This window comes from Budorcas taxicolor, chromosome 3 (genome assembly GCF_023091745.1).
Source record: "Budorcas taxicolor isolate Tak-1 chromosome 3, Takin1.1, whole genome shotgun sequence".
NCBI lineage: Eukaryota > Metazoa > Chordata > Mammalia > Artiodactyla > Bovidae > Budorcas > Budorcas taxicolor.
Genome location: NC_068912.1, coordinates 67619491 through 67633663, shown reverse-complemented (window position 1 = coordinate 67633663; position 14173 = coordinate 67619491). Strand labels below are relative to the sequence as shown.

General features: G+C 42.5%; 1 protein-coding gene across 1 annotated transcript in view; it reads left to right on the top strand.

Annotated features, from left to right (window-relative positions):
* The first annotated feature begins 222 nt into the window (after positions 1–222).
* The window catches only part of ST6GALNAC5 (ST6 N-acetylgalactosaminide alpha-2,6-sialyltransferase 5), a 213630-nt gene continuing 199679 nt past the window's right edge, over positions 223–14173 (top strand). Inside the window, exons 1-2 of the mRNA XM_052637829.1 lie at positions 223–237; positions 1050–1280. Of these exons, the coding sequence (XP_052493789.1) occupies positions 223–237; positions 1050–1280 (246 nt within the window). The remainder of the gene's footprint in view (positions 238–1049; positions 1281–14173) is intronic.

The following is a 14173-nucleotide window of genomic DNA, read 5'->3' as shown; positions in this document are numbered from 1 at the left end:
GCTGGGAGACTACGAGGGTCCGGTTCAGTTTTAATTCTGTCTCTAATCTCTGCAACAGCGGCGCTTCCTGGGTCCCGCGGCTGCCCTGCTCACTCAGCCGAGGCTGGCCGCCGGGCGAAAATCAAAGCCGCCTTCGCCCCATCACCCACGATGGAAACCCTCCAAGAAAAAGTGGCCCCGGACGCGTGTGCCTAAGGATTCCGCACAAAAGAAGTGCCCAAAATGAAGACCCTGGTGGTGAGTCATTTGCTGTAACTCCTCTGGGCATCGGCGGGATCCCGGGGCGCAGCGTCCCCAGGTCGCACGGGAGAGCTCCAGGGCGCCTAACCCTGAGCTGCCAGATCCCCCGTTACGAAGGGAGAACTTTTCACCTGCTCCCGGTCTACTCCCGATTCCTCGGTTCTGCTAGGCTCGGAATCCCAGAGCCGGAACGGGAACTCGGGTTGCTGGGCTCCGGGATCTCCGGCCGGAGTTCCGAGCTGTCAGCGGAGAGCTAGAGAAACCTAGGAGTGGTGGGCGTCTTGCTTGGGAATGGGGATTGCCCTAAAGCAACAGCTTGGCAAAAACTAAGAGGGGCGGGAGCGGGGGACCTTTGCCGACTTTCTTGATTTCCTCGTCGTATTTCAAACTTGCAAGGATGGCCGAGGTAGAGCCCCACGGGTCCAGAAAGGAGAGGCTAGACATTCCAGCAGCCGAGCTGGGGACAGAGGGCCCCCTCCCAAAGTGCAAGCCCACCCCTGCCCCCGCCGCCGGAGCGCTGTCCCTCGCGTAGCCTAGCGCCGCGCACCACCTGTCCTCTGCCAGGAGATGTGGGAGGCGGTGGCGGCCGAGAGCAGCGACGCGCAGGGAGCATCCCCTGCGCTGCCCCCGGGGACTGTGCCTTCTCTGCCCGGGCTGTGCGCGGCCGGGGTAGAAACCTAGCCACGCAGCCCCCGTCCCCGACCTCCCCCGCCCGTCTTGTCTGACCGTCGCGCCGGTGTCCCCGCCGGGCGCGCTCCTCCGGGTCGGCGCTCAGAGACTCTCCGGTGCTCTCTCCCGCCCGCCCGCAGCGCCATGGTCTGGCAGTGTGTTTAGCGCTCACCACCATGTGCACCAGCTTGTTGCTCGTGTACAGCAGCCTCGGAGGCCAGAAGGAGCGGCCCCCGCAGCAGCAGCAGCAGCAGGAGGCAGCGGCGACCCTCAGCTCGCGGCTGTCGGCGGAGAGCAGCCCCCCGCCGCGCCCGGAGACCCCCGCGGGACCGCGGCCGCTGGACGGATACCTCGGCGTAGTGGACCACAAGGTGACAGCTCGCTCGCCAGCCTGCCCGCCACCCAGCCTGGGGATCCCGCACACCTGAGCTTGCCCCCTTCCCCTGGGCTGGGAGGCGCCGTGAGTAGGTGCCATTCGGAGGCTGAAAGGGGGAGTGGACCCTGCGGGGTGGGATGGGATAGTTACTACTTGGTGTGAATTTCTATTTGGAGAAGGTAGCAAAGTTTTTTAGGGAACAGGGATGAGATGGGTGCACCCCAAAGCCTAATTTCCTGACAGGAACCGTCCCTGGAACTAGAACCGCTCATCCCCGGAACGACAGCTACTGCTGGGTGCTGGATTCCTGAAGCCTCGGGTTTGGCGGCCGAGTCGCGCCCTAATGGGAGGAGACCGGGGAACCGAGCGGGTACCAGTCCGAGCGGTTACCTCGGACAGGGTGCCGGAAGCTAAATAGCAGCTAGTCCTCTGCCGGCCGCTGCTCAGGCTCGCAGATTCCTATCTGATCTCTGCTTCGGATGCTCAGGGCTGAATTACCACAGCCCTGGAGAGCAGTGCCCAGGCAGGCGCAGAAGGCTTGAGGCACAAACTCAGCTTCCATTGGCTTGAAACTCATCATTGAGGGCCTATTTTCCTCTGCCTTCCGGGAAGCCGCTGCATGGCTTGGCTAATAATTAATAAGATGAATTTTTAAGAAATTGAGCTTTCTTTTCCTGGAATAATAAATCTCTGGTTTCAGAGTGTGAAGCCTCTGGGAGAATTGTAATCAAGTTTCCTGATTCTAAAAAGATATTTTAATACAGTTTAAATGTATTTCCCATTATTTGAAGCTGTTAATATATTTTTATTAAAACACCATTCCATTCCATATATGCTCTATAAAGCTACCTCTTGAAACCACCCAACTGTTCTGCTTTATGTATTACTACGTTTTATGGTTGTGAACCAAAGTAATATTTAGGAGGCGCTCCTTTTGTGTGAAAAGGTGGCTTTTGTCATGCATGAAAAAGTCAGACTTTTTAAAGTGGCAATCAAAATACTTCTACTCACTTGTGCAATGTATAATGCTAAGGAGTTTGGAGGGTACAAAGGAATTTAAGGCAAGACCCAACCTTTAGAAATCTTTGAATGCCTATGGGGAAAAAACGACATACCATGAAATATGAATGGATAGATAGATGACAGAGATAGATGGTAAATACAAATGTATGGGAAATACTGGATATAAACAGTTATTATTGTTGGAATACAGAGATGAGAAAGATCTCTGCTCTGGTAGGATTAAGGAAAGTTTGTTTGAAAAGGTGGAACTTGCACTGGAAGGATTCAGGAAGCAGAAAAGAGGGAGAGATTTTGTTAGGAAGTGATTTGCTGGGGAGGGGTCTGGTGATAGATCTTAAAGTCAAAAGTAGAAACGGCTGTCAGTTTCACAGTTAAGGGTTCTGTTTATCTTTAATTTGTTGACTGATTACATACTTTGTATCTGCAAGCAACCCATAAGGGCTGAGTCCTAGAAAAGTTTGGGCACTGGCTTCTGACTGTGGATGGATGTGGTGTTTATGTGTTTATGATGAATCTACTGAACATGATGGATTCTCATGATGTGGTTTAATGGAAATGGCAAGCATTTGTGAAGCTTTGGTTAATAGGAATGTCAAAAGGTAAATTTGCTGAAAGCTGTGATCTACCTTTAGGAAGATGTTGCTAGTACTTCCCTTCCTGTGCTCTCCTGCTGGACCAGCACTAGCTAAGAATATTGATAGCCTAAGGCAAAATATGATGCCCTCATGTTCTTTTTCAAAACAGTGTTTATTCACACTAATATACTGGTTTTCATTTTCAGTGAATCAGCATTATATTTCATTAAAATGAAGAACAGCCCTTTTAGGGAAGGAATATGGACACTATATATGAGAAATTGAGATAATCTGTAGTAAAGGGTTTTGTAAACTGTAAAGTGTTTTGTGAAGGATGGATATGTGTGGAAGACCTTGGAATTCTTAGCTGAGAATTATAAATGTGACCAGGAAGGTCTTTGTAGATAATATTAATGAAATTCTTTTCTAGAAAACCAACTTCTCACAAAATTCCATACCCAAAGGGTTCAAAAAAGTTTACGCTGCCTCAAGCAAAGGAACAAATGCAGATCTTAAAACCAGTGCCTTCTCTTTAGGCATTATTGCAATTGTCCCACCGAATGAAATGTAAGCTGCTCAGAATGTAGTCACTTTGTTGTTGTTTAGCCACTAAGTCATGTCTGACTCTTTGCGACCCCTTGGACTGTGGCTGCCGGGCTCCTCTGTCTATGGGATTTCCCAGGCAATAATACTGGAGTGGGTTGCCATTTCTTTCTTCAGGGGATCTTCTCGACCCAAGGGTCGAACCTGTGTCTTCTGCACTGGGCAGGCAGATTCTTTACAACTGAACCACCAGTGAAGCCAGTAGTCACTTTACGGCTACTGTTTACTGACTAGAAGTTGGGCAGAGTTTCATCTCCAATGGCTATCTGAAGGTATACATGTAAAATGTTTATGTTCTCTCCCAGTTGCTGTTAAGGTTTACTTGGGATTTTCCTATATATAGTCTTGCTTAAGCAGAGGTAGAAATCATTTGTTAGACTATTGTTGGGAATTTTCTTTCCAGTTAATACCGAGGAAGGTAAGAAATGAAAGCTTTTCTATTCTTATTGTGTTGCCAGATGATGCTCTGATTGCTTTTTGCCCCTCACTCTCACATCAGGCTTTAGAAAAATTACGGGATGTCCTGACTGTGATGACCAAGCCATATGCTGCTACATATTGAATCGGAATTGCAACAGACTTTCTATTTCCCATTGATTTACTGAATCTGGAGAGGGTTTCAGATACCACTTAGGAAAACGTTCACATCTCCATAGCTGGAGGTCCCAAAGTCTGATAAATATGTAGTGTTTTTGATCAGTTACATGATGGTATTAACATTACAACTCCAAGATTAAATTCAACAGGCGGTCCTAATCCCCAACACCTGAATTTCACAAATTACCGCCTGTCTGCAATGATAGTCTTGTCTTATACGCTGCAGACTGAATTACTGTTGAGATTAAATCACTATGTGCTTTTGTTGAAAGACATGCCGCAAGTCAAGCCAGTGATGAGCAATATGTGTAGAAGCTTAAAATATCACTTTGCATGGTCATATTCCATACTTCCTCTTTCACAAAGATGTGAGCGGAAATTGTAATTCCAGTATAACTAAGTAAGTGAGGGATTTTTGCAATATCTTGTGACAATGAAGCCATTTCACTTTGTCTTAGATTTTTTTTTCTCTTCATTCCCAACCCTTCCCCTAAACTTTTTCCTACAAATCTCCCACTAACTCATTTCCATCTTGTTACATGTCTGTTACTGCAGCTACTGTATCTGCATCCTGGCATTTCCTGGTCCCTGTTTTTGGAAGCCATTGATTTCTAATCAGATCTGCCAGATCTAAGCAAAGAAGCCAAGTTTCATGGTTTGGGGAAACTTCAGCCTTTGAACTGCAGCATAATGTATAATCAAACTAAAATACACATGCGTGTGCTTGCACACAGACACACACACACACACACACACACACACACGCTAAATCGAACCACCCCCAGAGGAAAGCACCAATTCTCCCAGCAGAGTGGGAGGGGGCATGTAGCACATTCTATGTCCAGACTGGGTTGGCTCCAGGTAGGTAAAGTCATTGGCCACCTGCTGGACCCTGTGAAATGAAATTGTGAGCCAATTCCCATTTCCAGTGCAGCAACAAGAGAGGCCCTTCCAGTGGACAGGAGCTCTTATCACAGAAGGCCAACTTGTCACCTGGGCTGCCCTTTGCTTAAATGGCTTGTAAAGAGAAATGATCATAGGGTCTAAAGCTGAGCTGCTCTCTCCTCGCTTTAGCACGAATGGATTTTACATGTACCAGTGGCATGCTTGCCTTGGTTCTTTCTTTCCTTAAGCACTCAGTTATATAGACAAAACCAAACTGCTTAGAGGTAATAGTAATATCACTATTAATTAGTAGATGTCCAGTTGGAATGCTAAGACAAATTAATGCAAGAGTTGAAAAAAGAATTCAAAACTGGAGAAAAAAGGTTCAGTTCTGACTCTTTGTGACCCCCAAGGACCGCAGCACAACAGGCTTCCCTGTCCATCACCAACTCCTGGAGCTTACTCAAACTGATGTCCATCGAATTGGTGATGCCATCCAACCATCTCATCCTCCGGCATCCCCTTCTCCTCCTGCCTTCAATCTTGCCCATCATCAGGGTCTTTTCCAATGAGTCACTTCTTCGCATCAGGTGGCCAAAGTATTGGAGTTTCAGCTTCAGCATCAGTCCTTCCAATGAATATTCAGGACTGATTTCCTCTAGCATGGACTGTTTGGATCTCCTTGTTGTCCAAGAGACTCTCAAGAGTCTTCTGCAACACCACAGTTCGAAAACATCAGTTCTTCGGTGCCCAGCTTTCTTTATAGTCCAACTCTCACAATCATACATGACTACTGGAAAAACCATAGCCTTGACCAGATGGACCTTTGTTGGCAAAGTAATGTCTCTGCTTTTTAATATACTGTGTAGGTTGGTCATAGCTTTTTTTTCAAGGAGCAAGCATCTTTTAATTTTATGGCTGCAGTCACCATCTGCAGTGATTTTGGAGCCCAGAAAAATAAAGTCTGTCACTGTTTCCATTGTTTCCTCACCTATTTGCCGTGAAGTGATGGGACCAGTTGCCATGAGCTTAGTTTTCTGAATGTTGAGTTTTAAGTCAACTTTTTCACTCTCCTTCCTCTTTCACTAAAAAGGTATATGCCATATAACTTACTCTGAAATTATGGCATAAGAATTCTTTTTTTAGAGAGGTGTATACATTCTTAGATATAAGTTTATATCATTCATTAGACTTTTTTATAATATTTGAGGTATCCAGTGAAGGATAATTTGGTTCTCAAAGAAATTTAAAGTGACTCATTTGCAGTGTTCAAGTACTATAAAATGTAAAGTGCCAATGATGACAAAACTCTGTTATCACAAAGCATCAACTAAAAGAAATCATGAAATGAATAGCTTTTTACTGGCAAAAATTTCCAATAATGTAGTTGTTTTAAACTGGAAAAGTATTCTTATAAAGGTTAATAAAATAGTTAACCTTTCTTAATTCTGAAATCCATGAGTATTTCTCCAACTTCCCATAGGAGTAATCCCAAGATACTGTTATGCCAAAGCCCATATTGTACCTAACGGATGAGTCTGACCTGGCTCTCTTTCAAGTGTCAGGTATTCTGGCCTCTTTCTGATCCTTGCACATGCATTGTGCCTCAGGACCTTTGCACTGGCTGTTTCATCTCCCTGGAAAGCTCTCGCCCAAGATCTTTTACATGGTTGATTCCTTCTGATCATTTAGTCCTCAGATCACATATCATCTTCTTGGGTATCACACTCTTTAAATAGCCCCCTTCTCAACAGTCATTCTCTATTTTACCAGCCTGTTTTATTTCCCTCATAATACTTAACAATATCTGAAATAATCTGAAAGTTTATTTGTGTCTTATCTGCCCTCCCCCCAAGTACAATCTAAGTGCTGTGACAGCAAATATTTATACCTCTTGCTGAAGAGTTTAACTTCAAGCCTAATGCTTGGCCACTGGTCAGCACACAATAAGTATTTACGGAAGGAAAGAAGAAAGCAGGGTGTATTGAGGGTACCTTACATCAAGTCCTTTCTCTACAAGAAACATTAGGGCAGTCCCAGGCCCATGTATGTTCTGTCTTTCCTAAATTTGGTTTACTATTACTCCACCTAATAATGATAATGGAAAGGAAGAAGAAATAATTTAAAACATAAGACTCTTTCGGAATAAGATTTGGGAATCTACCAATTTAATAGGCTTCCCTTATTACCGTGCACATTAAAGTTTGAGAATCATCATTTGATACATTTTTAATCATCACAATGTGTAGTTCTGTAGCTGATTTGTTTCTGGGTTTTGAGCTACTCACAGCCCTTAGTAAATATTCACTGAAGGCCTAATAGTTGCAAAATTACAGGGAATTCTGGAAGAACACAGTCCCTACCCTCAAAGAACCTTTTTGATCTAACTGGAAAGAAAAGACAAAGAAGCAGGAAAGGTTAATAAAGAAGCAAGTGCTGAATAATAATATGAAACCAAGAAACAGTAAATCAAGGCAGTGGCACTAAAAAGGAGGCAATTTCTGTGATCTTTTCCGTCTATAAAATAGGTTAAATACTATTATTACCTTAGAAGTTATAAAACTTTCAAACTATAATTCCATTATTCATTAACCCTTTTAAATATATGTGTGTGTTTCTATATATATAACATAGATGACAGGCAGTGAATAATTAGTTAACAACTTGAATATTAAATCAACTTCAAAATGGATTGATTTTAAATTCAAAATATTCAATCTCTTTATGATTCTCCTTTGGAATGGCATAGGATCCCCTGGACTCTTGAAGGGAGCTAACCCTGTTACCTTGTTCACCTGTCTCTGTAACATATGGTGACTATATTTACAAACCAAATCTCGTAACTCATGGTATGATGAATTCGAACATAATCATGTTGGCCACAAGACAGAATATTTGCAATCGGATCTGTCCTGAAACACAGCATCTGTTATCGAGGAGACTTTTCATAACCTCTAAGGTCAAACCACAGCTCAGTATAATTCCTGTCCTCCAAATGCTGGGATAAAGAGAGATTAGAGATGAGAAAAGACTGAAAGGTTAAAACCCATCATTAATCAATAAATTATTCTGAAAAGCTTTTATACATCTATTAAGTAGCCTTTGAACAGCTGTGAAGGGCCTTACATATTGAAAGACATGGAATGATGATTTCTTAAATAAGAATATTATTACCCACACCTTGTGATTCAAGAGAATTCCCTTGTGAGTCAGTAAATTTATGATCAAATGGTCAATAAAAACTTGGGAGTGGGGGCTTTTGTGAAATGTACTCAGATTCTTCTTCTCAAGCTGTTTTAGTCTTAAACTCAGAGTGTGGGCCTGGGACAAATAAATATTTTCATTGCATGCTCTATTCAATATAGTTTCCCAAATAATAGCCACAGGCATGTATAGTCTTAGTTTAGACAGAATATCAGCAGGGAAGCCTTCCCAGACTTGTAGCCCATGATGGATCTGAGCTATATGCTTTGTCTTCATCACCAGGTTCCCACGATAATACAATATAAATTTATTGTCATTTTTGTCTAAAATTGTCTGCTTTTCCTGTTTGACAATCAACTCTTGGAGATGGGGAATTTTTTTCTTTTTTTGTCATTAAATCATCAGCCTGGCATATAATGGGTCATCAATAAATATTTGTTGAATGCATAAGTGTATCTATAAAATATTTTATATTTCTTCTAAAATAAGCCCATTTATGACCGCTTGGAGTCACTGAAAAAGAATAACTACATATTGTAAATATCAATTTTTCAGGCCACAATTTGTAGTTCTGTAACTATTTCATTTCCACATTCTTGTACTAATCAGATCTCTTCAACATACTCAAAATTTTAGAACTAGAACAAAAACTTCACAATTATCAAAAGGGATTCATGAGTGGTCATGCAGTTTTCCCAGAGTGGCAGAGCTAGGGCTAAAGTATGGGTCTCTGATGTGAATATCATTACTATAAAAGAAATTCAGTGCCAATGTATTCTAAGCAGTGACTCAATGCTATTTGAACAGAATTTATTAAAATGAAGAACCTAGGCCTATCCAGTTATTGGAAAAAAATAAATATTTAAACATCTTATTATTCTGAAATGAATATGAGCATATGCCTCTAGATAGTTGAAAAGAGCTCCCACCAACCACTGACTTAGCAACGGGTACTCTAAAGGCTGCATAAAATGCATGGCACTGATGTAATTGGAACAGTTTGCAAATCAGAGTAGATTTTGCCTTTAAAAAGTAAACCAAGCCAAAAGGAGTGTGGTGTTTAATTATTTGCAGAAAATGTCATAAGTAGACCACTCATTCAGCTGAATGACCTTTTCCTCAATGGGGAAGGAAACATCAGTGGGAGAGTCAGTTCACCGAGTTTCTTCAGGTAACCACTGACTCCTGCTAGATTCTGAAATGAGCTTCTTACTCTGAGATAGAATGACTTGAAGCAAATAAGAAAAACCATTTTACCCATAGTAGGGAAAATGAACCTTGATAGTTGTTGTAGCTCAGAATGAAAAGGAATCTTTTTTATTATATTCTCTTTTAATAGCTAACAAGATGTCTTTAGTGTTCCTGAGAAACTCTGTCTGAAGATACCCTGGCTGACTGAAATGCAGAGTTAAATCATTCTTAAATAAGAAAGCATATTCTGGAAATTAATTGCACATAAGGGACCTCTCTACTGACTGAACTGCATTACTGAGTTTCTCATTTACAGATCTGCTTTTGTTCCTCGCACACCTCCAATGGCTTCCCATTTCCTGGAGGATCACATTCAGACTCCATAGGATGGCTCACAAGGCCTGACAGGTCTCTGTGGCCTAATTCTCCAACCTCACCTCTCACAGCAACTCGTAGCCCAGGCTCCACACATCCTGGGAACACAGCTTGCTGTTTCACACTCACCTGCTCTTCCTCCATTAAGGAATGCCCTTTCTCCTTTTTTCCACCAGGTAGGGAATGAATCATCCATTAAAACCCAGTGCAAGCATTTCCTTGCTAAAGTTTTCCCAGAGACAACCTCTGTGCAGAGTAAACCCCTCTCTTATGCCAATGGCATATCAGTCAGTCAATCAAATATTGGGTGAGTGCCCACTATGTGTTAGACACAGAGAGGGAAAAAATAGGGAGGACTGGGCTGCTGTCTATGGGGTCGCACAGAGTCGGACACGACTGAAGCGACTTAGTAGCAGCAGCAGCAGTCCTTACCCACAGGAAAATCACAGAGGAGGAAATATATATTACAATAACTGTACCTTGGTAAGTGCTAAAATATTCTCTGTATCCTGTGCACATCTCTAATAGCAAAATATTGCAATCATTTGTTTGCATGCTTATTTCCTCTACTAGACTGCACCTTCTTGAGGCTAGGAACGAAACTTATCCATTGTAGTATCTCCAGAATCTGAAACTGTACATCATACATGTCAAAATTCATCAAATGTTTGTTGAACGGTAGGTGGACAGAAAGTGAAAGTGAAAGTCACTCAGTCGTGTCCAACTCTTTGCAACCCCATGGACTGTAGCCTACCAAGTTCCACCATCCAGGGGATTTTCCAGGCAAGAATACTGGAGTGGGTTGCCATTTCCTTCTCCAGGTGATCTTCCAGACCCAGGGATTGAACCTGGGCAGACGCTTTACCGTCTGAGCCACCCGGGAACAGAATCCTGTTCTAATTATGTGTAATAGGAAGAGAGCTGAACAAATCTGGCTAATAGACTTATCATAAGAATGGCAGAAATGATAAGTAGGGACAGAAGGACTTCACATTTGTGGCACACACATTTTTGATTTCTGGTTCCCCTTTAAATGCAGTGCAGCTTTTGCTGACCTTTTCAGAGTGATTGACCTGGTGCTGAGAAATAGGAATGCCTCTATCTGAGGGCAGAATGGTATTGTGAAAGGCAGATAGGCAGTCCAAGCTTTTTACTTGTTATGAGCTCCCTGGAAAGCCCTGTAACTTTTAGGCTAGTCTGTAGAAGGGGCAGTGAGGCTAGATTTGTTCATTCTTTCATTTATCAAATGATATTGTGTGATTTGCCAATATGTTGAGGACCCAGAAAGTAGCAACACATAAGGTATGATCCCTGACACTGTGAAACTTACATATATGAGAGGCAGATAAGCAGGCATAAAAGCACAGCACAGATTTGGAAAGAAAGATTTACATGTTATGGAGATTAACTTTTTATCCTGAAAAGACTTTGAGGAAGTCTTCAAAGGGTGAATTAGAGAAATAACTTCATCAGATGTGTTTCAGTGGATCATCATGGCTTTGGCATGGCACAGGTCTGAGCGGTCCTAGGTTACAGGAACAGGGACCAGTTAGCAGAGTGTAGATGTGATCTGAGGGAGAGATGCTTAAAAAAGATCTAAGATTTGTGCCTGCCTTAAGTTTCTATGATCACCCACCCCACTGTCAGTGCAGACAGTCTGAGTGCATCTTCTCGAAGAGCAGAAGGTTTGTGGCTCAAGATTGCCTCTCAAAAGTTAGTGAAAAGAGTTTGAGGATGATCCCAGATGGCACTCCAACTTTGTCTAATTTTGAACCTTGCTGTGCGTCTGAATACCACATACTGACTTGAGCAAAACAATGGTGTGATGGTTAAGGCTGAAGCAAGCTGTTCGTGGAGATTCCGTCATGCACACTGGCAATGAATGACAGGAATTAAACCCTCCACCTGCAGCAGAGCCAGAGGGGTGTGGAATACATGTGATGAAGACTTTTTATTAGGTAACAGTTCTACAAGGAGAGAATTTACTCTAGAATAACCTTGTCATAGGAGACTTTTGTTGCATAATAAATCTCACCAGGTGTACATCTGTTTGAAGTATGGGGTGGAAGGTGGTCTCCTCTCTTTTCATTCCCATAGTTAGAGAGCAATTGGCATTCTTTTAAACCACTTAAGTTTGTTAACATCTTCTAAGAAAAGTGGATTCTATTTCCCATGCATCAGAAGGAAAAAAATGTGTCAAGGGGGTCTGATTCCTAATTCATATGAAAACATTTGGTTGGAAGCAAAAAATACGTACACCTGAATGAGTTCTAGTTTTATGGGGCTCGTATTTGGAGTTACTCAGCAATGTCGCACCTGCCAGGCTGCCATCAGGGATTTCCAAGTTGTCTCCCATTACCTAAGGAATACATACTTCCATTCTGTAGTGCAAATCATAAAGCTGGATCATTCCATTTTTATTCCTCTTGCAGGTTTTGAACAAAGTGCTAGAAGTGGTGATATTCTACTTGTTTTCTGGAACATGGAAAAGGGATTATAGGAATCTGTGTGTGTTCCCCACTGCCAAAGAAAAAGAAGCTTCACCCTGATACTCAAGCCATAATGAATACCTTAAAGAATTATACCCATCACTCTTCATAACAACTGTGTGTGGTTTTTGGCTCTGTTTCAAATTTGAAGGGGTTTTAATCCAAAAGTTCAGAAATAAAAATCAGAGAAAGCCATTATAAGAGAACAGGGTATCCTGACTGGATGAACCTTCAGTAGTGAAGTATAAAGATGAAATAACTAAATCCCGGACCAGGAATAAAGACCAGAATGAAAAATAAGACCAGTTGCTTCTTCCCCTGTTATCAAAGATGAACTCTTCCTGACCATACAGACATGAAATACTTATTGGGTTCCAGAAAGGTGATTAGGGTGGCTTATCATGGGTTCTGTAGTGTCTATGAAGGAGTCACAGTTGTTTGACATTATTATATTGAGTGTGATTTGATGTGCTGTGTTGTAACAGAACAGAAACATCAATGGACAAGGAATCACAATAGTCTATTTTTTCCCTGAAATGACCACTGTGGTTGCCCGCTAAGATGAGCAGCTCAGGTCCTCAAGGGAGTTATTAATCTCAACATTAATAATTGATCTTCCAAGTGGAAGACCATTCTTAATGGGTCCACAGAGTATCCTGATGGTGTTTCACACTTTAAAAGGTGTAAAGGATGGAAGCAGGGGCAGACCTGCATCTTCAGGATCTTATGCCAACCAGTGAACACCAAAATTCAGTACCATCTCATGAAAACTATACTTCCAGACCGTATTTGAGAGCATAGAATGCCTTCTCTCTGAGAAAAGCTTCTTCGGCAGCATTCCCACAATTGCCTGTTGAAAAAGAAATGAGAGAAAAGAGGCAAAATGTTATTTTTGTAAAGTATACTTTACCCCCACCCAGTTTTCGATGCATATCTTCTCTGTTTCTCAAAATGGCAAGAAAAGAATTATTCATAAACTTACTACCAAGACCTAATTACTGTTGGTAATTTAATATATTTCCTTACACATTTTCCCATATATATCAAATACATGTATCTGTGACACTTTAATGTACTTCTTCCCTGCTTTCAATTCATATATGTTGGGTACATGAGCCTTTTGTTGTTGAGTCATTAAGTTGTGTCCAACACTGCGATACCATGGACTCTTTGGATCCCTCAAGTCGCTAAGTCGTGTCCACCTCTTTGGACTCTTTGGATCCCTGGAAGTCGCTAAGTCGTGTCCGACTCTTTGTGATCACATGGACTCTTTGCAATCCCATGGACTCTTTGGATCCCTGGTAGCACGCCAGGCTTTCTTGTCCTTTACCATCTCCCAGAGTTTGTTCAAATTCTTGTCCATTGAGTCAGTGATGCCATCCAACCATCTGATGCTCTATTGTTCCCCTCTCCTCCTGCCTTCAATCTTTCCCAGCATCAGACTTCTCCAATTAGTCTATATATGCATCTGTGTGCTGTGCTTAGTCGCTCAGTAGTGTCTGACTCTTTGCCACCCCATGGACTGTAGTCTGCCAGGATCCTCTGTTCATGACATTCTCCAGGCAAGAGTACTAGAGTGGTTTGCCATGCCCTCCTCCAGGGGATCTTCCCAACTGAGAGACTGAACCCAGGTCTCCCACACTGCAGGTGGATTCTTTACTGTCTGAGCCGCCAGGGAAGCCCATAAATGCCGGAGTGGGTAGCCTATCTCTTCTCCAGGGAATCTTCCTGACCCAGGAATTGAACTGGAGTCTCCTGCATTGCAGGTGGATTTTTTACCAGCTGAGTGACCAGGGAAACCTATATGTGTATATATATACATATGTATATATGTATATAGTTTTACAATATGATATGATTGCTGGTATAGTAAAGGACATGAGCTATACATTAGATCCCAGTTAAAGATATTTCTTTTAATAGCTTAAAACCCAAATATATTCCAA